Source organism: Erpetoichthys calabaricus, chromosome 12, assembly GCF_900747795.2.
Source record: "Erpetoichthys calabaricus chromosome 12, fErpCal1.3, whole genome shotgun sequence".
Classification (NCBI taxonomy): Eukaryota; Metazoa; Chordata; class Cladistia; order Polypteriformes; family Polypteridae; genus Erpetoichthys; species Erpetoichthys calabaricus.
Genome location: NC_041405.2, coordinates 15617913 through 15644683, shown reverse-complemented (window position 1 = coordinate 15644683; position 26771 = coordinate 15617913). Strand labels below are relative to the sequence as shown.

Here is a 26771-nt window from a genome sequence, read left to right as displayed (position 1 = left end):
AATGCAGTAAGAACATGTTTCAGGATACAAGGTGTGACAATTGAATTCCTAATACTGCCATGTAGTGTCACCCGTGTTACTGAAACATTGGAGCTGTTGAAAGTGTTGTACGATGAGGATGCTCTGAACAAGTCAAAGTTCTTTGAATGACATAAGGGGTTTCAAGGAGGGGTGAGAAGGTATGAACGGCAACACCAGATGTGGATCATCCATCAATGTCACTGTCCCAAGGTGTGATGTGCCGAGTGTTTTGACTTGATTTCCTGGCTAAGTAACCAGAAAGAAAACTGGTAGAAGAAAAGTATGGGAGGAGTAGTGTTACAGGGGCCAGGCAGAAGGAAAGACTAGTAAAGGCAGGCTAGGGTTCATAAGCCACAAACAGTTGCAAAGTTGAGTTTTGAAATCAAAATCAGTAAATGAAGACACAGCAAAAGGTTTTAAAACTAAATCCCCTATGGAAGTTTATTTTTGCTTTCTCTCCACTAAGCAAAAATAATTTAAACAAAGTGAGACCTGCCACGTTTTTTAGTGACTGTAGTTTATAGTGCAGAGCTGCAAACAATATAGCATCACCCATAGCACAGTAACTGAAAATGGTGGCAATCATGCAATACAAAGTGGGATCATAACAGCCATAGCAAAAACAATGCTTAATAAAAATAAAATTAAGAATTAGCAAAAAACTGGTAGAAAATGCATAAATGCAACATTTTAGATCAACCAGACATGATTACGGCAGTGGTTGCTTCATCAGATTATTAAAACACTGGATAATCAAACTGGAAACATTCTTGAAAGAGCACAGCCTACGACTCTTTTAAGAATAAGAATTTCTGTCTAGCATTTCCACTTTAAGTACAGCATTACGTTTGTCTGAAATTTTTGCTTTTATGATGACATCTTTTGCATTGTAAATGGACATGTTGTCGGAGGCCTTCATTCGGGAGAACCTGTTGTCTCCTTTTTCATCATACATTTGACGGAATAAGACTTCATCGCAAGCCTGGTTAGGCTCAATTATTCCAGCAGCGCACCAGATATTGTACAGGAAGTAGTCGTATGGATTACTGAACATGATGGCGAGACAGCTGACAGTACTCTCTTCATCACCCTTTGCCAGCTCATAGGTCAGGACGCCAACACATCCACGGGGCACCACTTTCCTTTTGGTGAAGCACATTATCGCTGCAGTCTCTTTAGGAAGAATGCTAGGAGGTGGAGTAATGTTGAATCCACTGGAACAAAAGTACCTGAGGAGAAATTAAAAAGAAAATCAAAACAAAATGAATTCTCCAAAGTAATGGCCTTCTGTCTTTCTACATAATACACTACTGTGGCTGTTCGTTTGTCTGTCCAGGATTTTGAATCACCTGTAGCTTGCAAACCTTTCTAACTATTGACCTGAAATGTGGTACACATATACTACGTGACATCTACTATCCGCTTTCAGGATGATGATTGACCTCCAAGGTTATTCCTCTTTTTATTTTATTTTATTTAAGAAGATCATCCGCTGTGGCAACCCCTAACGGTAGCCACTGAAAGAAGAAGAAGAAGAAGAAGAAGAAGAAGAAGAAGAAGAAGAAGAAGAAGAAGAAGAAGAAGAAGAAGAAGAAGAAGTAGAATCAACTCTTGGAAGTGGCCAGCAGGGCAGCCATGCGGCGCATGTGTATGGGCGCCGTTCTCATCCCTACCACCTTCACCGTCACTTCCCCTACCTCTTCATATCTTAAATCATTCTTGAGGCAGATTGAAGACTTAAGTGCCAGCTTAAGTGAAAAATTAAAGAAAATGTACTAAGTAATTGCAACACAAACTTTGACATAATGAGTTTTAATGTGAAAAGATGCAGACGAAAGAAAGAGAAGAAGCGGACCGCTAAGGTGGAGAAGAGAAGAGCTGCTCAGGAAACACATCAACCTCTGAGCAAACGAAAGGTAAACGTACAGAGAAAGAGGAGGAAAACTCAAGTCAGGTGGATTCACTGCATGTTACCGGGCAGTAAGCCATTACTGATACTTTATAATTTATTAAAAATTCAGAGTTTTGAGAATAGAATAATTTTTTTTTTAAACACGGTGATCTCTCTTTTCACAAAAGATGAGCGATAGTTTCTTAAACAACTGAAAAACCAGAACCTCATAACCGTCTTATGTCTAGGAAAGCCTTGATGACAACGAAGAGAAAAGCAGCCACAAGGGGCAAACATGGTGGGAAATTGTCACTGTGGGCTGGGTGAGCTAGCAGTAGTGTGACATAATGACTTCTCAACGTCTGTTTGGCTTGTCTAATTCATAACAGTGGTGGACCAACGTTTCCAGAGCTGTGAAGCTTCACTTTTTATGGAGGCCCCTTTGCAACCAGCAATGAGGTCTGGGTGACCACTGTTATCATCTTCTATAACAGATCACCAGATTGTTTTTTGAAAATATAATCACGACATCTCAGATTTTCATTAAAATTGCTGCACTGGCTTATTTCACATGTCGGGGTCAATGATGTAAATAAAAATTTCTAAGCCTTATAGTTTTCAAGTTATTGTGGGGGGGGGGGGACAATTAATGAAATGTTTATGTGTGCATCGTCGAAGGATGAAATAAACATAGAAAAGAACTCCAACAATATATTCTTTTATTTAACAACATCTCTGACACTACATACTACACAAAGCACATTTTACAAAAACAATAAATTAATTTGAACATTTTGTCATTTACAGCTAGCTTGCATGATACTTTAGTAATCTTTAATTTTTATTTTATAGTTTATTTTGTATTAAAGTACACTATATTATTATTAGTTTTTTTTTAATCCCTTCTCATACAGGATAGGCACAAAGTTTTTAAGCAATGTGGAATAATGTTGCTTCTGGGGCCCCTGGGGGATTTAGGGGTCCTGCAGCTAACCCTAACCCTAACCCTAAGCATAACCTTGATAACAACAATTGTCTTGTGTAATTTTTGCTGTTCCTTTTTAATATATGTGCATCAACAACATCTTCTGAGTATTCAATACATCTTTGCCTGAAGAAGGGGGCTGAGTTGCCTCGAAAGCTTGCATATTGTAATCTGTTCAGTTAGCCAATAAAAGGTGTCATTTTGCTTGACGTCTCACTACATTCATAATGGCTAACACGGTACAACACCCTAGTACTACAATCGAAGTACAGGAAGTTAAGTGACTGTATCAGGATCACTGTCGGATTATGAACCAGCAGCCTAGTGGTTTAACATCTAGTGCCTTGGCCATTACAGAATGAAAAAACAAAGTCTTTAAGTAAAGGATTAATAGTTATACATCTTGATTACATTTTGCCTGAAGAAGGAGCCTGAATTGCCTCGAAAGCTTGCATATTGTAATCTTTCTAGTTAGCCAATAAAAGGGGTCATTTTGCTTGACTTCTCACTACCTCCTGTGACAGCAACTCCACTCTGTTAGCACATAAGAGAACCTGAAAATGATTGAGATTTTTAAGCAAATGGTCAATTATCTTAAAACTGGTCAAACATAATCTTTGAAAAAGCTTCCACTTACTTTGGGTTTCTCAAGATGAAGGTTGAAGAGCAGTTCAATAATTGTATTGTGACATTTCTGTTCGAGTCAATGGACTTGGAAGTGTTTTCAACAGCCAAGTCCAGACTGGGATCTGTGAGCTTGAATATCTGTTCTGCCATTTTTTTCAGTTTTGTGGTCTGAAACCAAATAAAAACAGTCACATTCATCAACATCGTCAGTGTCAGGGGTCTGAGCCTTATGCTGGACATACTACTACTACTACTACTAATAATAATAATAATAAGGGTGGCACGGTGGCGCAGTGGGTAGCGCTGCTGCCTTGCAGTTAGGAGACCCGGATTCGCTTCCCGGGTCCTCCCTGCATGGAGTTTGCATGTTCTCCCCGTGTCTGCGTGGGTTTCCTCCGGGTGCTCCGGTTGCCTCCCACAGTCCAAAGACATACAGGTTAGGTGCATTGGCGATCTTAAAATTGTCCCTAGTGTGTGGGTGTGTGTGTGCCCTGTGGTGGGCTGGTGCCCTACCCGGGGTTTGTTTCCTGGCTTGTGCCCTGTGTTGGCTGGGATTGGCTCCAGCAGACCCCCATGACTCTGTAGTTAGGATATAGCGGGTTGGATAATGGATGGATGGATAATAATAATGTAGCATCCTGAACAAATCTTTGAATCTTTGTTATTAAAAACACAGTGTTTGTTCAAATATTATGTGCATATAAATATGTCATTTTTTATTTTATTTGTATCAGCTCAGAGGAAACTGATTTCCTGTTAAATCAGGGGTAATGTTTATTAGCAGACTAATTTCTGGTCCTCAAGGCGGTTATGCTTGAGATCGGTCAGTTGGTAAGGAGAGAAAGTAAAAAAAAAGAAGTGCACAAAGTGGACGCGTGCCGGCGTTGAGAGAGGGCTTCGGTCATTTATTTCACTTTTAATCGTGAGTTGTGAGTGAATTTAAAAGAACAGGAAAATTAATAGCCAAAGAAAAAAAATGATTAAGAGAGAAAAGGGCTTTTGAATAGTTTTCTGAATCAATTAGAAGGCAAATTGGGAGGTTCGCCATTGTGGTCTCGTGGTAACCTGCAAGACGCGGCAGTTGGCCCGCTGCATTAGAGTCAAAAAAGAAAAGAAGAGCTTCCTAAACAGACCGGGGACATTGAAGTCTGAGCTGCGGGCTTTAAGGAGTTTAAAGCGCTACTAGAAATCGTGCGTCTTTATTTTCATGGTCTACATGCAGCTTACTGGCAACAATAAGGCGGCAAGTGAAGGGTTTTTTTTTTTCTTTGTTATCATTTCATCTTTGCTCCAACGGGCGCCAGCTATATAGATACCACACACTTCAAAGGCTCCAGTCACTTTACTGCTATAATACGATACATGGATTTATTTATATTTATATGTTTTCTTCTATCCTCTTATTTAATTAAAGGATTATATTAAAGTTCATTATTGCTGCTTGGGTTTCGACGGCACAATGGAATGCCTTGTGAACAATGCCAGGTAAGCTTCTATTTTTGTGTTTGTTTCTTGATTAGATTATTTTTCATGAGAAGGTGGATGTGCTGAAGTTTTATATAAAAATATATATTAAATATTATATATATATATATATATATATATATATATATATATATATATATATATATATATATATATATATATATATGTGTGTGTGTGTGTGTGTGTGTGTGTGTGTGTATACGAGGGACGTTCAAAAAGTTTCCACACTTTTTTAACTCTATTAATTAAGAATTTCAAAAACAAATTACTTCACTTTGCTACACAGTCATCCTCCTTTGCGATGCAGTTTTCTCAGTCACATAACACTCTCAGACACGGCCAAATTCTACTCCTCCCGCCTTCACCGGTTCCAAAGAAAATATAAACGTGCGGAAACTTTTTGAACATCTTTTGTATATGAATATATACACAGGGTGAGTCAAAATTATGTTAACACTAATGGTACTGCTATTTTTGTGGACAATTTATGTGCCACGTATGGTGCATGTGTTGAACATGATGGCGAACAGGTTGAGACATTCCTGTAAATCATCTGTCACATAGGAAGTATGTTTTGTGAGTAAATTGTTTCCGCCATTGAAATGTTAACATAATTTTGACTCATCCTGTTTATATATATATATATATATATATATATATATATATATATATATATATATATATATATATATATATATATATATATATATATATATATATATATCCATCCATCCATCCATTTTCCAACCCGCTAAATCCGAACACAGGGTTATGGGGGTCTGCTGGAGCCAATCCCAGCCAACACAGGGCGCAAGACAGGAACAAACCAAGGCGCAGGGCACACACACACACACACACACACCAAGCACGCACTAGGGCCAATTTAGAATCGCCAATGCACCTAACCTGCATGTCTTTGGACTGTGGGAGGAAACCGGAGCACCTGGAGGAAACCCACGCAGACACGGGGAGAACATGCAAACTCCACGCAGGGAGGACCCGGGAAGCGAACCAGTGTCTCCTAACTGTGAGGCAGCAGTGCTACTGTGCCGCCCTAAAGTCATTCCCAAATAAAGTCAAAACTTGAGTATATAAAGTCAGTGTCAGAATATATAAAGGGTTACAATAATAATAGATCTCCTAACTGCGAGGCAGCAGCGCTACCCACTGCGCCACCGTGCCGCCCTATATATATATATATATATATATATATATATATATATATATATATATATATATATATATATATATATGGTTGAAATAGTTTACTGTCAAATAAATGCAAAGAGTACACGACACGTGTTTCGCCCTCATTCTGGGCTCATCAGGTGTACACACTCCACTGCACTTCCTCTCGGGAATCGAACCTCGGATGTCAGCACCAGAGGCGATGCCCCTAACGTTGCGCCACGGTGTGTGGTTCGTTTATTTGACAGCATGTAGATCGGGGTAATTACATTCACGGCATTCGTAGTCTGTGTCACAATCTCATTGTATGGGTGGTTACCTACCAGGTAACGCTTGTGGTTGGCCAGCAATCTGCTAACATCCGCCACGGTGCCCTCAGTTTGTGAGGAGCAGATCATAGAATGGTTGAAATAGTTTACTGTCAAATATATATATATATATATATATATATATATATATATATATATATATATATATTCATGGGAAAGTGGGTTATGGGGTGCAAATCAGGCAAATATAATGATTTTCTGAATATATAAAGTCAGTGTGCTGAATATATAACGTCAAAGCCTGATTATATAAAGGCAGCATCGGAATTTTTAAAGTCATTCCCATCCATTCATTGATTATCCAACCCACTATATCCTAACTACAGGGTCACGGGGGTCTGCTGGAGCCAATCCCAGCCAACACAGGGCGCAAGACAGGAACAAACCAAGTTGCAGGGCACACACACACACACCAAGCACACACTAGGGACAATTTAGGATCACCTAACCTGCATGTCTTTGGACTGTGGGAGGAAACCCACGCAGACACGGGGAGAACATGCAAACTCCACGCAGGGAGGACCTGGGAAGTGAACCCGGGTCTCCTAACTGCGAGGCAGCAGCGCTACTGTGCCACCCTAAAGTAATTCCCGAATAAAGTCAAAACTTGAGTATATAAAGTCAGTGTCAGAATATATAAAGGGTTACAATAATAATAATTATAATAATAAGTGATCAAGATGTAGCACTCATGTAACTAAAAGAACACATCAGATTGAACTGCCTTTCCCAAGGTTTCTTCCATTTTTTGCTACAAGGTTTTTTTTGGGGGGAGTTTTTCCTTGTCTTGTTAGAGAGTCAAGGCTGGTGGGGGGGGGGGGGGGGGGGGACGCTGTTAAAAGGCAGGGCCTATTAAAGCCCATTGCGGCACTTCATGTGTGATTTTGGGCTATACAAAAATAAACTGTATTGTAACGGAAATTGCAGAATTTACACACACACACACACACACAAAAAAACGGCAGACCATTTTGTAGACGGCTGCTCATTACTGACACCAACAGTGCACACCATCCACTGTAAAAAGTCTGGGAGGCAAACAAAGAGAACTCAGGGATGGTGAACAAGGAAAATGGCATCAATATGACCAGACACTTTCTTAAATATCCCTAACAGAATCATCAGCTAAACACAGAACAACCCACACTAATTTATCATTTGACAGATTGAACACTATTTTAAGAACATAATAATAAACAACATATTGTTTCTGGTCCAACCCTTTAAAAAGGTCATACAGCATAACAAGCAGAAAATCTCAGTCAGGTTATTTGTGTTCATATAAGTGGGAACCCTACGCTCTTAAAATTAAAGGTGCTAAAGTGGTTCTTCAAAGTGATACCATAAGGGGAACCATTTTTGGTTACCATAACATCTAACCGCATGAAGATTCCAACAACTTTTATTAATTTAGATCTGTAACAGACTCCTAACCATGCATAAACAGATGAGAATAGATTTGTAAAATACCAATGTGTTCCTAATTATAAAAGGCCTCTTGATGTATACATTAACACAGACTACGTTCACATTTTCTTGATCTGTTAAGATTTATGTTTTATCCGTATCTTAGGAAACTTTTAACTGAACCAGTTTCACAAGCAGTTAACTTTTCCTAGACTGAGATGTTTACTTTTTATCAAGCAATGATTCTGCAAGAAGCCACAAAACCCAGTAAAGTGCCATTAAAGAACCGTTACTTTTAAAACGAGGAAAGAAATCTAGCTGCTCAGCAAGCAGCATTTCAGTGAAATGTATTTCTAGGATAACAAAATGTTATATTGGCTCGTAATCCCTAGTTGCAGCAGCTTTTGAAAGCTGCATGAAAGTTATTCATCATTACCTTCAAAATAAACTTTTAATATCCTAAAAACAAGACTTAAGTAATATTTAAAAAGTAATAAATTGAAACTGCAAAATATCCTTAATTCTAAAGCGTATGATAAGAACAGTTATAATACATTATTAACAAAAAATAAGCATCAATAGTACAAGTTCTTAAAACTATTTGTAGCAATTTAAAAATACAACACTTCTGATTACTCTAAGCCATAATGTTTATATGCACCGTTACCTTAGAATTCACCAGTGTGTGCCAATTAATTCAGAACGTGCCGTTAAAGTTTGGCTTCTTCGAAGTCTGCCGGCTGATCCGCGGTGCTGTATTTGGGCCCCGCTCCTTTCCCGGACAGTATACTTTGCCAAAACTGTATTACAAAATGCAATATGTCTCTGCGAAATTATAAGTTTAAGCTTGTAATGGTGTGATTTTATACGCAGAGTCAGTCAATCCATTATCAGAAGGGTGCTCTTTATGAAAGTTAAGAATCGAGCGCTCCGGACACCGAGGGGACTCAGCCTGGTCGTCGAACTCTGGAAATGCTGCTTGGGCGTTGTTCTGTGCGCCGGTTATGACAATAAAACTGCGCAAGCTTTGTCGAGACTTTGAATTCAAATGCTTTTGTAGAGGAAACAGACTGGCGGAAACCATTCATACACGGGTGTGTTTTGCAGCCTCTTGACCCAGATAAACGAGCTGAGCTTGGTTTAGAATTCATACTATGCCAGTTTCTAATTAATCTGTATGGGACGAGGAAGGAAAAACACAATATATATACAAGAAAGCAGGCGAGGTTTTGAACCCGGTGCTCTGATCTAGTGAGCCTTGTGTTATTCACGCTGTAGAAGGTTATATGCTTCTCTGCATAGTTCTCTCGCTACGATTTATTGATGTCTGTGGCTTCTGCGGCTACCTTAACTTATTTCACAGGATGTGGTTGAATAATAATTTGGAAAAAAAATGCAGTGCATCAAAAACGCAACCGGTCACGTTGTGTTTATAGCGAACGACAAACACATCTTAAAAACACCCAAAGAGCGCTACCTCGGTGTATCAATGAGATATTTACCTTAACGAGTGCTGTGTCTGGTTTTAGGAAGACTTAATGCACAAATGACAACATTTTTAAATTAAGGGATATCTGTACTCTTAGTAAAGAGGTTCTTCAGAGCAATGCCATAGGGAAACCAGTTGGTCCCAGAAAAATGAAAAAGAACCCATCCACATGAAGGATACAGAAAGCACCTTTATTTAATTATTTAGATAGATAGATATTAATTTGGTATAGTCGGCAGGATAGATAGATAGATAGATAGATAGATAGATAGATAGATAGATAGATAGATAGATAGATAGATAGATAGATAGATAGATAGATAGATAGATAGATAGATAGATAGATAGATAGATAGATAGATAGATAGATAGATAGATAGATATTCTGGATCTGGGAGTACTCTGATGTCATAACACCATAGGGAGCCACATTTTATCAAGGAAAGCACTCTATGTTAGGATGTGCTCTCAAAATAGCAGAAGACACACAAACCCAGCCAAGAGTCTTCTGGAGCCTAAAGGCAGGCCTTACCCCAGGCAGCCTGAGCTCAAACTTCAGCTCATACAAGACATCTATAATGTAACTTAAATTAGATAGATAGATAGATAGATAGATAGATAGATAGATAGATAGATAGATAGATAGATAGATAGATAGATAGATAGATAGATAGATAGATAGATAGATAGATAGAATTGTTACAAAATAATGTTATTTTTTAGCATTATTACATGAACTTTTTTTAATAAAATCAACTTAAGGACTAGGATAATGGCAACAATCCTCAAGGAGGTATTTGCCTTTATTTGAAGTAACTCAATTCTTTGGCTTGTTTCAACGTAAATTAAGCATATTAAAGTGGCATCCGAGACATTTGAGTCCACTATGTTTTGAAAAAAATTAATAAAATATATAAAATACAAATATAAAAAAATATATGAAATATATAAATACAAATATAAAATATATAAAATAAATAAAATATAATAAAGGCTTAACATAAAATCCCAAGAACCTCAGCGAAACCCTTAAAATTTACTAGTGATCCTTCCATCCATTTTTTTTTTTTGAACCAGCTTAAACCAGTTAGGGTTTGATAACATAACACTCTCAAACCTGGAGTTACAGGGTGACAGGGGGCTGGAGCCTATCCCAGCAGCACTTGGGTCCAAGACAGCAAACAGTCCTAGACAAGGTGCCAATTTGAGTATGTGGGATAAGAACGCATATGAACGAGACAACCAGCAATCCCCAACACAAACCCATGGCATTGGACCCATGAGGCAGCAGTGCTACCCCCTGGTGCACTGCAACATCATCAAAGTAACCACAAACCAGAACTACCAGAACATAATGTGTTCAAACCCGCTCCTTCTATTTTTGCATTGCAGGACGTCACAGGCAATTCTTGTAGCAAACAATTTTGGACAGGGTCCATTAGACACACACACACACATAGAGCAATTTGGAATCAATATTCGACCTAACCAGCACAACTTTGGGAATCTTTTACTGCAGGAAGGAAAATCTACACCACTATGAAAAGAACTTGTAAACTCCATTCAGACAGCAACGAGGATCAAGATTCAAAACGTGATCACCAAAGTCAAAGCTCAGCTCTTCAGTTACAACACCCAGCCACTGCCACTGCAAATCACAGAAATTTGGAAGAAGGAATGTCAGTTAAACTTGTAGCGTGTCTGCCAGTTCCTGATCAGCTTTAGATCACATACATAATTAATAAGAAAATGCCCTTTATTAGGTAACTGGTTGAGTTTACATGATTTCACTTTTACGCTGTTTCCACTAAACCGATATGCGAAGTGAGTGAAATACTAAATGCCAACCATGACCCATGTCGTATTCTGAAATGAGTCTTTCATATAAGCAGACTGAGACTTCGCTTAGTGAAGTTAAGATCGTGTCGCGATGAAGCTCAGAACTGAGTCAGACTGTGACTGGAGGTGCTGTAATGGGCAACGCACCTGTTTAAGCTACCACAGAGAAATCACTCCCCTCCCAGACGTATGTGCCAAAGGAGAGATAATATCAAGCCATCATGTAGTCTTTATGGAAAACATCGTTAAATCATAGCAGCGCAAATGTCATCGAAACCGTAGCGGTAACAAGAATTCTAAACAGCATAATGGAAAAAAAAAACGGTCGCACCACGTGCTTCCTTGTCAAGGATGAGAAGTTAAAAATTATTCACCAAAGGCAAGGAATTCCTAAGACCCCCAATTAGGGATGTAATCGCGGTGCCACTCACTGCTTGGTTAAATTTACAAGCAGGCGTTCCTGTTTTCAGGCCCAGTCTTTGGTATTATGGGGCCCTAGGTGAAAGGGGGGTCCAGGGGCCCCCTGAGGGGGGCAGAGCCCCCCTGGAAGCTCTGTGAAATGTGTGAAAATTAGACCAAGGAGTCGATTCAAGGCCTCCCGAACGCCGGGGCCCTAGGCGGTCGCCTACTTCGCCTATGCCTAAGGCCGGGCCTGCTGTTTTAAGGAAAGGGACTTTCGGGGGTGCGGCCTGTGTGACGTAATCTCTAGTTGTGACGCTCTCTCTCTTTCTATTTATGTACTACACAACCACACACACAAGTTCACTCACATTAACTAAGCTGTTTGTGCGTGTCACAGACTAGAGATTGTGGTATCCCGCATAAGTAGATGCTATAGCAGATTAGTACGAGTTTTCTTACTTTTTTTTAACACCACGCACAGACTTAAAGAACCGCAATATCTATAAAGGCTGCCTCCTGAAAACAAAGCGGGTTATGTGGCTCAGAGACGTGCCGAAAGCTGCTTGACAGCTCAGAATGGCATAAATGTGAATTTCATTGTTTTCGACATGAAATCTCTTACCGGTTTCCAGGTTCAGAAACAAAAATCCACTTTTCTTGCCATCCAATTGGAAAAGTTGTTGATGACATCTTTGTAGTTTAGATAGATAGATAGATAGATAGATAGATAGATAGATAGATAGATAGATAGATAGATAGATAGATAGATAGATAGATAGATAGATAGATAGATAGATAGATAGATAGATAGATAGATAGATAGATAGATAGATAGATAGATAGATACTTTATTAATCTCAAGGGGAAATTCACATATACTGTATAATGTTAACGAGTTCCAAGAGTGGAATTGAAGAGTCGCATAGTGTGGGGGAGGAATGATCTCCTCAGTCTGTCAGTGGAGCAGGACGGTGACAGCAGTTTGTCGCTGAAGCTGCTCCTCTGTCTGGAGATGATCCTGTTCATTGGATTCAGTGGATTCTCCATGACTGACAGGAGTCTGCTCAGTGCCCGTCGCTCTGACACGGATGTCAAACTGTCCAGCTCCGTGCCTACAATAGAGCCTGCCTTCCTCACCAGTTTGTCCAGGCATGAGGTGTCCTTTTTCTTAATGCTGCCTCCCCAGCACACCACCGTGTAGAAGAGGGCGCTCGCCACAACCGTCTGATAGAACATCTGCAGCATCATATTGCAGATGTTGAAGGATGCCAGCCTTCTAAGGAAGTACAGCCAGCTCTGTCCTCTCTTACACAGAGCATCAGTATTGGCAGTGCAGTCCAGTTTATCATCCAGCTGCACTCCCAGGTATTTATAAGTCTGCACCCTCTGCACACAGTCACCTCTGATGATAACGGGGTCCATGAGGGTCCTGCTCCTCCTAAAATCCACCACCAGCTCCTTGGTTTTGCTGGTGTTCAGTTGTAGGTGGTTTGAGTCGCACCATTTATTGATGTACCGGCACCTTTAAACACGAACAAGATTCACTTTTATAACCACCGATTAGCTAGCTAGCTAGCTAGCTAGCTAGATAGATAGATAGATAGATAGATAGATAGATAGATAGATAGATAGATAGATAGATAGATAGATAGATAGATAGATAGATAGATAGATAGATAGATAGATAGATAGATAGATAGATAGATAGATAGATAGATAGATAGATAGATAGATAGATAGATAGATAGATAGATAGATAGATAGATAGATAGATACTTTATTAATCCCAAGGGGAAATTCACATACTCCAGCAGCAGCATATTGATAAAAAAAATATTAAATTATAGCGTGATAAAAATGCAGGTATAACACACAATAACTTTGTATAATGTTAACGTTTCCCCCCCAGAGTGGAATTGAAGAGTCGCATAGTGTGAGGCAGGATCCATAGATCCATAGCAGGCTCTTTACAGTGAATAACAATGAATAGAAGGTAACAGATTTGTGAAATCCCAATGGATTCCTGATTTTAAAGAGACTCTTGCTGTGTAAATAGCCCAAGCTAAATTAATGGTTTTTTTTCGATTTCTTGCTATCCTGTTTGGTAGCCCACCACACATTAAAGATTTCTGTGCTGTCCGAATGTGAGGAACATTTTCAGGGTCCAAAGACACAATTTTATATGCAAAGACCTTCCCAGAATTTTCTTTTATTTATGTTATCTATGTATTTATATCAAGCAAGGGTTTTACAAGGAAACTCACAACCCAGCACAATGTCATTAAAGAAACAGTATTTTTAGTAGTGTATAGGGCATCTGTTAGTTATTGTTGTAACAGGACTGTAATGGAAGAGAACCAAAGATAAGACTGATTGTGAGGCGCCAACTAGAGTTTGCTTCTTTTGAGCCCAGTCAGGGCCCACAGTCCTCTTGCCTGAGATGAGAGATGCCAATTACATGGATGAAGAACATGGCCTTAACTAAGGCTTTCTGTAACATTAAGGCACAGAACACTAAAGTGTTCAGACCCCTTCACGTTTTCACATTTTGTTATGTTGCAGCCTTATGCTGTTTTTTTCTCCCTTATCAAGCAACAATCAATACTTCAGAATAACAAAACCAAAAACAGGATATGAGAAACTTTTGCAGAACCTGACATGTATGCAGACCTTTACCAGAACACTTACAATTTGTTTCTGGTACATCCTATTCAATTGATCTTCACCGAGATGTTTCTACACTTTGTTTGGGGTACACCTGTGGTCAATTGAATCAATTGCACTTGATTAGGAAAGGCACACACCTATCCATAGAAGGCACAACCCAAACCACTAAACTATTAATGAGTTTTTTGGGCACTAGGACCCCTGCCACAAAAGACGCTTTCTCCAGCCTATTATATCCCCTTTTTTCCAGTTCAAAATCTGTGACCCTATGCCAGGCACACGCAACAACGCTTCAATGGCAAATCAAATTCCCTTTGAAAAGAATGAAAGTCCTTAAATAAAACATTTTCCTTCTCTTTTGGGTAAAAAGGCAGTGCCCAAGAACAGTAAATCTCCCCACAGTCTTTTGCCTGATCTTCCAGAAGACCCACTCCGACATCCGTCCACTTCAAAAATTGTCCTCCTGCCCAGGATAGAGTAGCAACAGAATAATGGAAGGAAACATCTAACCATCTGAATCAAAGCCTCCAGTCCCAAGTTAAATGCGGTGCCGATTTGCTACTATCCATGACTCGACCCCCAAGAGTTTAATACTTAATTATAGTTTCTTGCTTCCTTAAGAAAAAAAACACACCAGGTTCAGCTCCTTGACCACTTGATCCCGACCTTCCAAGAACCAAAAACACATTGCTGGCTCCACTGTAGGCATTGCCACTTCTTAAAACGCCCTAGAACCATTTTCTGTCTTTTCTCCACTTTAGGAAGGCCTAAGAGAAGGTTTATGGATGTGGAGAGAGAGGACATGCAGGTGATGGGTGTGACACAGCAAGATGGAGAGGACAGAAAGATATGGAAGAAGATGATCCGCTGTGGCAACCTCTAATGGGAGAAGAAGAAGAAGAAGAAGAAGAAGAAGAAGAAGAAGAAGAAGAAGAAGAAGAAGAAGAAGAAGAAGAAGAAGAAGAAGAAGTTCTTGTTCTTTCGTGCACGTCATCAACATCAATCCGGCAACCTTCCATCTTCCTTCTGCCTTTCAGAGTCCCCCTTCCTTTGTTAGCACCATCAATCCCATTTCCACCCAATTAAATTCAGTTTCAACACATGTGAAAAATACCCAATTAATTAAATACAATTGCAAACAGGTGAATTCAATTAAACAGGTTCTCAAAAAATTAATATTCCACAACGTGCAATCTACCAACTCAACAACAGAACACACTTTTAAAAAACAATCAAAAACTCTCGTTGCGTTAACATACTATGACTAGACAAAGAATTTCTTAAGGAAATGTATTAAATAGAACAGAAATAAATTAAAGGGGATGACATCAGCTGCCAATATTTTATTATGTGAGGAGATAAAACAAAGAAGTTTATAAATTAATAAGTATGTCATTGTGTTTCCCTACTTAACAAGTTCTCTGTGACATTAAATTTTCATTTTCATAATATCAGGATATACAGCTATTATAATTTTATTCTCATTGAATCCCTTCCTCATATTTTATTGCCTTATGAAGAATGCCAAAAATTAGAATGTATTATTTACCTTTATCTAAATTACACACTTTATTTTATTGGCAAGTTCTGCGTCTCGTTCTCTGGAATCTGATTCCTGATGTTTACAATTTTAGAATTATTTTTGCAAAAACACTGGTTATTGTTCCCCCAAAGATCTAGAGTTTGGGATTGTAAGGCCCTAAACGTGTTAATAGAGGTCATGTACTTCGATCTTCAGCACAGAATTGGGCAAAGCTGTCATTTTGGCCTTTATTTCTACATTACAAGCAGTATGACTGATTTCATTCGAAGCCTTTGCGCGGGAAAATCTTCCATCCCCCTCCTCGTGATACATTTCGTTGAATAGATTTTCATCACAGTCTTCATCGGCAAAGGCAAACCCAACAGCAAACCAAATGTTGTACAGGTTGTAGTCGAAAGGGTTGCTGAACATGGCGGCAAGAGATCTGGTTGCTTTGCGCTCTCTTTCCTCAAAGATCTCATAGGTCAAAAGGCCCACGCAACCCCGCGGTACAAGTGGTGTCTTGACGAAAGTCATCACAGCAGCCATGTCTTGTTCAATGATTGTCGGAGGAGGAGAGATATTTAATCCACTTAAAATGTAGTATCTGAGGAAAAATAAAATGAAATATTCATTTTCATCTGCAATTGCTCCAGTCTTGTGTACACATTTATGAAGATTGCTTGTTTGTGATTCTTCTAGCAGAAGTAACAGATCAGATTACACAAAACACAGACTTTTCATATTTGTCTTTGTTATTCATTTTTTGTATGTTTATTTGTAACTCTTTATACTCTACTATAGGCTTTTGTGTCATGGGATCTATTTCTATCTAGATTTTCCAGGTAGAATCCCCTTTTACAATGGCTGTAAATTTTTTTTAATATTCATAACTATGCTTATTGTTAGTAGTCAGGCTTAAGCCACTTTCATTTTGACCAATTTCCTTGTCCACACAATCAAATAATAAATCTGTTTAATAATCGACAACCTTATGGATGATCACAGATGAACATAATATCTCAGGATGCTTTTAAACAACAGGAGAGTGGATGGAATGATCACTTACCTTGGATTTCTCAGAATGAAATTTCCACTATAGTTTGAAATTTGAATGGTGACAGTCCTTGATGAATCCGTCGTTTTGGAAATGTTTTCAGCTGCATGGCTTAGAATGGGATCTGTAAGTTTAAATTTCTGCTGTGCCATTGTTGCTTGCTTAAAATAAAACAAAAGGTGAACAAAATGTCAACAGTAAAAGAGCAGTAGTCCATAACATGACAAACCCATTCCTTCTCCCACTCTTTTAAAATGATCATATCTCCCAGATGTGTTATTAAACCAACAATAATCAAACAATTCCTCTTACCACTGCTGATCCCATTACTACTACTACTAGCACTAGAATTTTGACTATTACTTGTGCTATCAACATCACCACTAGTACTGAGAAAACAAAGATCAACACCCTGGAGAACTGCAAGGTGACATACCACAGTGTGATACGCCAAGAATACACAGGATACATGTTTTTGCTCCATCTGTAGGAATATAGAAGTGATCAGTTTTATTACTATCATTTTATTACTATTATCACTACTATTACTACAATTAATAACAATATGCTGCTATCATTACTACTACCGTCTTTTCCGAAAATAAGACATCCCCCGAAAATAAGCCCTATCGAGATTTTCGGAACTTTTTGTAATATAAGCCCTCCCCCGAAAATAAGCCCTAGTTAAAATAATGTGAAAAAAAGAATTTGTTAAAAAATGCTGTTGATTTATTAAGTATGTTTAGCTTCCCTAATACTCGTATTTCAGAGAAATGTTTGAAATAAAATATTCCGAGAAATTCATTGTTTACCTCTACAGTTCGTTTCAAATTAATTCTTGGAATTTATCTTAAAAATACAACATAAGGCAGCATGAATACATACCGTAAATATTGTGTCCGCTCTGCTCTGCTGTGTTGTACTGCGTCGCGCGTATCGCAGAGTATGGTCGAATGAGGTGGGGAGGGGGTGGAGGGGGGCATGCATATGCGGAATGCGACGGAATGCGTCGTTGGCGCACACTATAAATAATTGTTCGTTAAGGCAGCAGTCTACATTGAGCGACAGTGCAGATACAATGTTTGTTCATTTCAGTCTTGTAAGTCTGATTATTTCCTCATACGTAATTTTATTTTTTATAAAGTGAATAATTTTTAACCGCAGTTAAAATGAGTACAAAACGAAAGAGCTATTCCGTCGAGTACAAAAAGGGAATTGTGGAAGACTCCAGGGGTGTAAATCTTGATTTATGACGATGTTCCAGAAGAAGATGACATGACTGTAATTGAATAAATTTTAATTTCTGTATTCTGTGTAAAATAAATAAATATTAAATAAAAATATATAAATATACTTTTATTTTTGTCCTCCCCCGAAAATAAGCCCTAGTGCGTATTTTGGACCAAAAAAGAAAGTAAGACAGTGTCTTATTTTCGGAAAAAGACGGTAATAATAATTTTACTACTGCTACTATTATTAATATACTTCTATCATTATTACTACTACTGCTGTTACTACTATACTGCTTTCATTATTACTACTATTAATATACAGTTATCATTATTAATACTTTTACTGCTACTTCTACTACTATACTGCTATTATTATTATTATTATTATTATTATTATTATTATTATTATTACTACTACTACTACTACTACCACTAATGCACTGCTATCATTTTTACTACTATTATTACTACTACTAGTATACTGTTATCACTATTAATACTATTATTATTACTACTACTAATAATAATAATATACTGCTATTATTTTTACTACTATTATTACTACTACTAATATACTGTTATCATTTTTGCTAATATTATTACTACTACTACTACTACTACTAATATACTGTTATCATTAGTAATACTATTACTAATACTACTCCTACTACTATACTGCTATTATTATTATTATTGTTATTATTATTATTATTATTATCACTTAAATCCTTCTATCATTATTACTAATATTATTAATACTACTAATAGTAATATACTGCTATCATTACTACTACTACTACTAATATAGTGTTATCAATATTCATACTATTGCCACTACTACAACTACTACTACCACTAATACACTGCTATCATTTTTACTATTATTACTACTACTACTACTAGTACTAATATACTTCTATCATTACTAGTACTACTACTAATACACTGTTATCATTATTAATACTACTACTACTACTTCTACTACTATACTGCTATTATTATTATCACTGAAATCCTGCTATCATTATTACTAATAATATTATTACTACTACTACAAATATACTGCTATCATTACTACTACTACTACTGATAATATACTGTTATTAATACTAATACTACTACTACTTCTACTACTATAGTGCTATTATTATTATTATTATTATTATTGTTATTATTATTATTATTATTATTATTATTATTATTATTATTATTATTATCATCATCACTGAAATCCTGCTATCATTATTACTAATATTACTACTACTACTACTATTACTACTAATATACTGTTATCATTATTAATACTATTGCTAATACTACTCCTAGTACTATACTGCTATTATTATTATTATCACTTAAATCCTTCTATCATTATTACTAATATTATTATTACTACTACTAATAATATACTGCTATCATTACTACTACTATTACTACTAATATAGTGTTATCAATATTCATACTATTGCTACCACTAATACACTGCTATCATTTTTACTAATGTTATTACTACTACTACTAATACACTTCTATCATTACTAGTACTACTACTAATATACTGTTATCATTATTAATACTACTACTACTACTACTTTTACTACTATACTGCTATTATTATTATCACTGAAATCCTGCTATCATTATTACTAATAATATTATTACTACTACTACTAATATACTGTTATTATTAATTCTAATACTACTACTACTTCTACTACTATACTGCTATTATTATTATTATTATTGTTGTTGTTGTTGTTGTTGTTATTGTTGTTATTATCATCACTGAAATCTTGCTATCATTATTACTAATATTATTACTACTACTACTACTATTACTAATATACTGCTATCATTACTACTACTACTAATATAGTGTTATCAATATTAATACTATTGCTACTACTACTACTACTACTACTACCACTAATACACTGCTATAATTTTTACTAATATTATTACTACTTCTACTAATATACTTCTATCATTACTACCACTACTTTTAATATACTGCTATCATTATCTATAATAATAAAAGGCAAAGCCCTCACTGACTGACTGACTCACTCACTGACTGACTGACTGACTCATCACTAATTCTCCAACTTCCCGTGTAGGTGGAAGGCTGAAATTTGGCAGGCTCATTCCTTACAGCTTACTTACAAAAGTTAGGCAGGTTTCATTTCGAAATTCAAAGCGTAATGGTCATAACTGGAACATATTTTTTGTCCATACACTGTAATGGAGGAGGCGGAGTCACGTATCGCGTCATCACGCCTCCTACGTAATCACATGAACTAAAAACAAGGAAGAGATTTACAGCACGAGTCACACGCGGGAACGAAGGTAAATGACGTTAACTTTTGACTGTCTTTTAATACTGTGTAAGCATACATATTAACACATGTGCAATTAAACGTGTGCATTTACGGGGTGATTTCTCAGGCTTAAAAGCTCGCCTTTTACTAAAAAGGTAAATGCAAAACTATTTTCAATCAGTTTATTGAAACGCTCCCGTTAAGGATTGCAATAACATATTCGCGAGATAAAAGAACGAAGTAGGGGGAAATGGAGGAAGAGCCGCAAACAGCGAACAGCAAAAAATTAATTAAACAATTGAGAACGGAGCGAGTTAAGCATACAAGCATGTTCATAAGGGAAACAAAGCACGGTGTAAAACGTAAGTTTAAATTAAGTTTATAGAAACGCTCCCGCTGCGGATTGCAATAACATATTCGCGAGATAAAAGTTTAATGAGAAGACACGAGGTATAAACGAACCACACGCCGTGGCGCAACGTTAGGGGCAACAGTTTCAACCATTCTAAGATCTGCTTCTCGCAACTGAAAGACGGCACATGGCGGATGTTAGCCGACTTGCTGACCGCAACGTTAGGGGCTTCAACTATGGCGCTGACGCCACATCTCAGTGCCAACACTTTGCAGACTCTACTTAAAAGACACACCCTCCTCACTGGACAGTTAAAAAGACCAATCAAACTAACGATGACATCAAGTATTACCCAATCAAAAGTAGGAAAGGAGGCATCTTCATAAAATGCGTGTGGGATGATTTGCATGACACGCTGCTTTAAAAAAAAAATGATAAATCACGTCCAGTATTGATTCAAAACGGGACGCGCAATTTCATTCTCAAACGCGGCACGATTCCGTATTTTAAAGGACGGGTGGCAACCCTACAGTGCCAGGTAACCACCCATACAATCAGATTGTGATTCAGACTAGGAATGCAATGAATGTAATTACCCCGATCCACATACAAGGCGGAAGTCTGTATGTGTATATATATATGTGTGTGTGTGTGTGTATATATATATATATATGTGTGTGTGTGTGTGTGTGTATATATGTGTATATATATATGTTGATATGTGGATGTGTATATGTATATATATATATATATATATATATATATATATATATATATGTAGATATGTATATATATGTGTATATGTATATGTATATATATATGTTTATATGTGTGTGTGTGTATTTTATATATATAAAACACAGCAACACTCATAACAATGACAACACAATTACATTGACAATCATGTCACGTTATTTTTAAAATGTTTCCTTTTTTTTTTCATAACCTCTTTAACACACTACTTCTCCGCTGCGAAGCGCGGGTATTTTGCTAGTTATATATATAAAAGACAGCAACACTCATAACATATATATATAATATATGTATATATATATATATATATATATATATATAATATATGTGTATATATATATATATATAATATATAAATATATATATATATATAATATATGTGTATATGTATGTATATATATATATATATATATATATATGACAGCAACACTCATAACAATGACAACACAATTACATTGACAATCATGTTACGTTATTTTTAAAATGTTTCCTTTACTTTTTCATAACCTCTTTAACACACTACTTCTCCTCTGCGAAGCGCGGGTATTTTGCTAGTTAATAATATTACTACTACTTAACATTTTCAAAAAAATGGTTACTAACTAATAGACTAAAATGATGTCTTTTTCTTTTTTTTTCCAGGGTTCATTTTCTGTGTGGAGAGTTTTCTTGTCCTCTCTGTGGTTTTTTGGAGTACACTGCTGTTCTCTCAAATCTAAACACAACCACGCTAGGCCCATGTGTGAGTCGGCTTGTTTCTATGTGTGTTGTCTGTGATCACTGCTGTCCCATCCATAGTTGGTCCTTCGTTATACTTAAAGGTCTTTAACTCCATTGAATTCCAACTGCTGAAAATGGATGATGAATGAGTTGATAAGCTTTGAGCCGAACAGATATCATGTGGCTCTCCTGTTCATTGTTAACTTATGCCAGTGTTTTATACTTAAATGCATTTGTTTTTATTTTTGTTGTAGCTTTCAGTTTTCACTCAATTATGTATTTTATAACACACAAGAAACTAGAACAAAAGAAAAGTATTCCTATTTAACTAAAAAATAAATAAATAAACACACAGAAATTCACCCTTACTCTCTTTTCAGAACTAAAGTGTATTGAGTATATTATTTAGCTTCAACTGATGTTCATCATTTGCAAGTAACTGTAAAACAATTTGTTTTCTTACCTGACTCCTGGATCACTGCAGCTGGTTTCTCACAAGATGTTTTCCTTCCTCTGTTTGACTTTTGAATGAGAAGTACACTTTCACTCCTGCCACCTCCCACCTGAAATGCCACTTCTCTATTCACATGTAGCCAATTGCAAAGTGATGCCTACTCTTCTCGTCTGCTAAGCTAATGAACACCAGACTTCAGATTCCCTGTCACTTAAAACTAGGAAGAATCGAAAGCCTTGTTAACATTTGTTCTTAAGGATGACACCAGAGTGATGAGGTTCTGTCTGTGCCCTACTTGTTTTGTGTTTTTTTTCATAGAAGACTGTCAATTAAATCCATTAGTGGCATCGTCTTCAGGAATAAGAGTCACTATAAGAGATGTCTTCCATGAAATAAGATGGAGGAGTACAGAAGTGCTATACAGCATCCTGTCTTCAGCCTGACCTTTGTTGTTGTACTGATTGTGCAGGGAAGCAGCACTAGTCTTAAATATTGGGGTCAGGTGAGAGGGCGAAGTCAGGAGAAAAGACTAAAGTCATAACCAGGGGCCTCATGTATAACGCAGTGCGTAGAACTCACACTATAACATGGCGTAAGCACAAAAGCGGGATTGTGCGTACGCACAGAAAAATCCAGATGCAGGAATCTGTGCGCACGCATACTTTCACATTCTTCCACTACATAAATCCCGATCAGCGTGAAAAGTAACGCACGTGCACGCGCCTTCTGTCCCGCCCCAACTCCTCCCATAATTACGCCTCTTTGAAAATGCAAATCAATATAAATAGCCTTCTGAGAAAAGACAATGGGAAAAGCACAGGGGAAAATATAAGAATTTCAGCGAATACCAAGTGGAGGCAAAGGAAAAACGTTATATTTGTTGGTTTAAACAGTGCTATAATCAACAAAAGAAAGTTGATCGAGTGACAGAGTGTCAGAGAAACTCGAAAGATCGAGTTCACAAAGTCGCATAGTACCCGAAATAAAAAAGAAATCACATATCAAAGTCGCTGTGAAAAGGCGAGTGGTAGCCCACCGTCCGAGTGTCATATGAAAGCGTATTAGGGTACAAACAAAAAACATAGGCACACAGTGGGAAAAAAGCACGAAATGTCAACTTTAATCTCGAAATTTCCACTTTAATCACGTAGTTTATTTTGCCATTAAAGTAGAACATCATAAACTTCATCTTAAAATCGTTTATTTTACTAGTTTCTCAAGTAGCATGTTAAATGCTTTGTTCTGTGTTTGATCTTCTATGTGCTCTATGTGTGTGAATCACTACGTGCTTCCGTTCTTTCTCTTTCTCCGACAGGACACAGAATGCATTACATTCGAGATATTACAGCTCTCTGAATAATTAAAATACTGAGATGTATACGTGATATCATTTTCACGATGATAGCAATGAAAGCATGTTATTAAACATGGGAACACGGTGGCGCAGTGATTGTTCATATCTCACGCAAGAGGCTTGCTGCACCATGTGCGACCTTCGATGAAATAATTTATTACAGAAGTACTGTCTCTTTCAAACGTACTAACCTCCAATTCCTGTCCATACTTTTCTTTCTCCAATCGCCACACAATCAGCTCTGTAATAGACGTTAAGCCATTTGTAAGCTTAGAACACCGATTCTTCAAAACTTTTAAGGAACATTGAAATGTCTTCGTAGTACATGTTTAATTATTCTATTCGTCTATCCTTCCAGTGTCGCGTCAGCACCAGCAAGAATACAGCGCAAGGCAGGAGCTATCCTTAAACTAGCTATACGCTGCGGCACCGTGTCCTCACATGTTTAATTATTAACAATACAGATTATTTAAATGAAGTTAAAGTTTTATCTGTATACTATAAGCAACATATTTTGCTGCATTTCATCTTAAAAATGATATTGTCATCATACGCGCTTTATAAAGTAGCGCAGGTTGTGCAATATTATAACTGTAGTGTAAGTTTACAGTGAGGTGATTGTACTTATAAGTACAAACAGTTCTACAAGGAGCACTTGATGGACTGATTGAGTGCGTTTATAGTTCTTGGGATGAAACTGTTTCTGAAACGTGAGGTCCGTACAGTAAAGGCTTTGACGCTTTTTGCCGTGGTTGAGGTAGTGTGTACTTGAAACTGTATACCGATAATTCTCGATTCTTGACTCACACAGATACAGTGATATAAATACTCCGAGTGGTGCAGTGAGAGTAATATGGAAAAAGATGATCCGCAGTGGCAACCCTTAACGGGAGCAGCAAAAAGAAGAACAAGATGCAGTGAGCGTAACAACGCTAAAGCAGTTATGGTATTTGGAATACTATGGCTATTCCCTGGCCCATTATATTGCAGCAGGTTAATTACAATCAGATGCATTACACTAATAAACAATATGCAGTTAATTTCAGTGTATTTATAAAGCCGCGTCAGGAATGTGGAGCTAAGAAAGAAAGGATGAGCACACAGGAACAGTAGTTTGACCATTCTGTGGACCATTATATTGTTACAGGTTAATTACAATCAGATGCATTAAATTTATGAACGATATGCGGTTAATTTCAGTGTATTTGATAAAGCCGCCGCCGTGGATGTGGATCTAAGAAAGAGTAACCACACAGGAACAGTAGCACTGCTTTGACGCTGGGTGCCGCCAGTCTGCAAAACCGAGCGGAGAAATTGCGTACGTCAAGGTATGAGTTACCGTGGAAATGTGCGTGGCTTTACAGCAAGTTTAGGTTTTATACATCGTGATTTGAGCGTGGAAAGGTTCGTACGCAACATTTCTGTGCGTACGCACCGTTTATACATGAGGCCCCAGGAGAGCAGGAGACTATAAAGTAAGCTCAGGATGTAAGATTAAAAATCATAGTGAAAGACTGGACCAAAAATATTTTGGAAGCCACATAGCCATACCTAACCAAGAGATATAAAATCATAGGACAGAAGACATTTTGAAACCAATGCACTCTAATTTTTATATCCATAAAGGGGCGTGGCTTTAGAGATCGTGATTCTGTCAGTCATTCGACGTCACGATAAAAGGGTCATTCTAGGTCGCTGTTTTTTAATCAATGCTACATGGTTCTTGAGGCACAACGATGTATCAAGATGATCGCACCCATATTGTGTTTATTCTGTTGCCACTTGACAAAAAGAATTACTGTGTGCGTTCACAATTTATGGCATATTCCATACTGTTCCACATTAGTTCTTTTCATTAAAGAATTTAGATAATTTGTTGACTTGCCTGTAAGATCAGAGACTGCGGCTAATCAGTTATTTACGTGTCGTCAGGGTACAAAATGTATTACTGAACATATTATGGAGTTTTGATTGCTAGCAGCAGAATCAGGGTAGGATGAGAAGACACTCATACCCGCATTTCGTAAAGGTTTGAATGCTTAAATAAAGGACGAGATCGCAAGTCACGAAGTCTCTGGTACTTTAGATAATTTGACTGACAATTGAAAAGTAATAATAATAATAAAGAACATTTATTTGTATAGCACATTTTCATACAAAAAAGTAGCTCAGAGTGCTTAAAAAGTAGCTCAAAGTACAAAGTAGTTGGGAGAAGGGATCCTCAACATTTAAAAACATCTTAAAGTCCACAGTCAGAGCCTGTGGAAATAGGCAAAACTATGACCGGGATTATCTTTTTACTGGGGGGAATCTGAGCACATGGTGTCATAATGTAAAAGTTACAGGGAAACCTAAACTCCCCATTCAGTTGGGTAGGATGGGAATTTGTAATGAATCTCTTCATTAAAATCGACTGCAGGTCATCTATAGTTTAATGGAAAATCATTCACGGTTCTTATTGACAGTGCCGCTGTAGACAAATTTATTGTCTCCTCGTTAAAGGAACGACGAAATGCACGCTCCGTGTTCTTGCAGTGGACGGTAAATCTCTTGGCTTCGTTTTTGATTTTACCGCTTCTTCTTGTTTGCTTCATGTAGGTCTTTTTCCAACAAATTATTTCTTATTATTCAATTCCCCATTATACCACTAGTGATTTTTGGGAATTCCCTCCAAAAGCA

At 37.3% G+C, this 26771-nt stretch overlaps 2 protein-coding genes across 2 annotated transcripts; both read right to left on the bottom strand.

Moving 5' to 3' along the window:
* Nucleotides 1-434: 434 nt before the first annotated feature.
* On the bottom strand, nucleotides 435-9003 carry LOC114663024 (DELTA-thalatoxin-Avl1a-like). Its single transcript, XM_028816799.2, has 3 exons — nucleotides 8601-9003; nucleotides 3535-3692; nucleotides 435-1250 (listed from the first exon to the last, which is right to left on the bottom strand). The coding sequence occupies exons 2-3, from the start codon at nucleotides 3672-3674 to the stop codon at nucleotides 818-820; spliced, it is 573 nt and encodes a 190-aa protein (XP_028672632.1). The 5' UTR covers nucleotides 3675-3692; nucleotides 8601-9003; the 3' UTR covers nucleotides 435-817.
* Nucleotides 9004-15653: 6650 nt separating this feature from the next.
* Nucleotides 15654-23037, bottom strand: LOC114663026 (DELTA-thalatoxin-Avl1a-like). Its single transcript, XM_028816801.2, has 3 exons — nucleotides 22748-23037; nucleotides 16922-17070; nucleotides 15654-16459 (listed from the first exon to the last, which is right to left on the bottom strand). The coding sequence occupies exons 2-3, from the start codon at nucleotides 17059-17061 to the stop codon at nucleotides 16039-16041; spliced, it is 561 nt and encodes a 186-aa protein (XP_028672634.1). The 5' UTR covers nucleotides 17062-17070; nucleotides 22748-23037; the 3' UTR covers nucleotides 15654-16038.
* Nucleotides 23038-26771: the final 3734 nt, after the last annotated feature.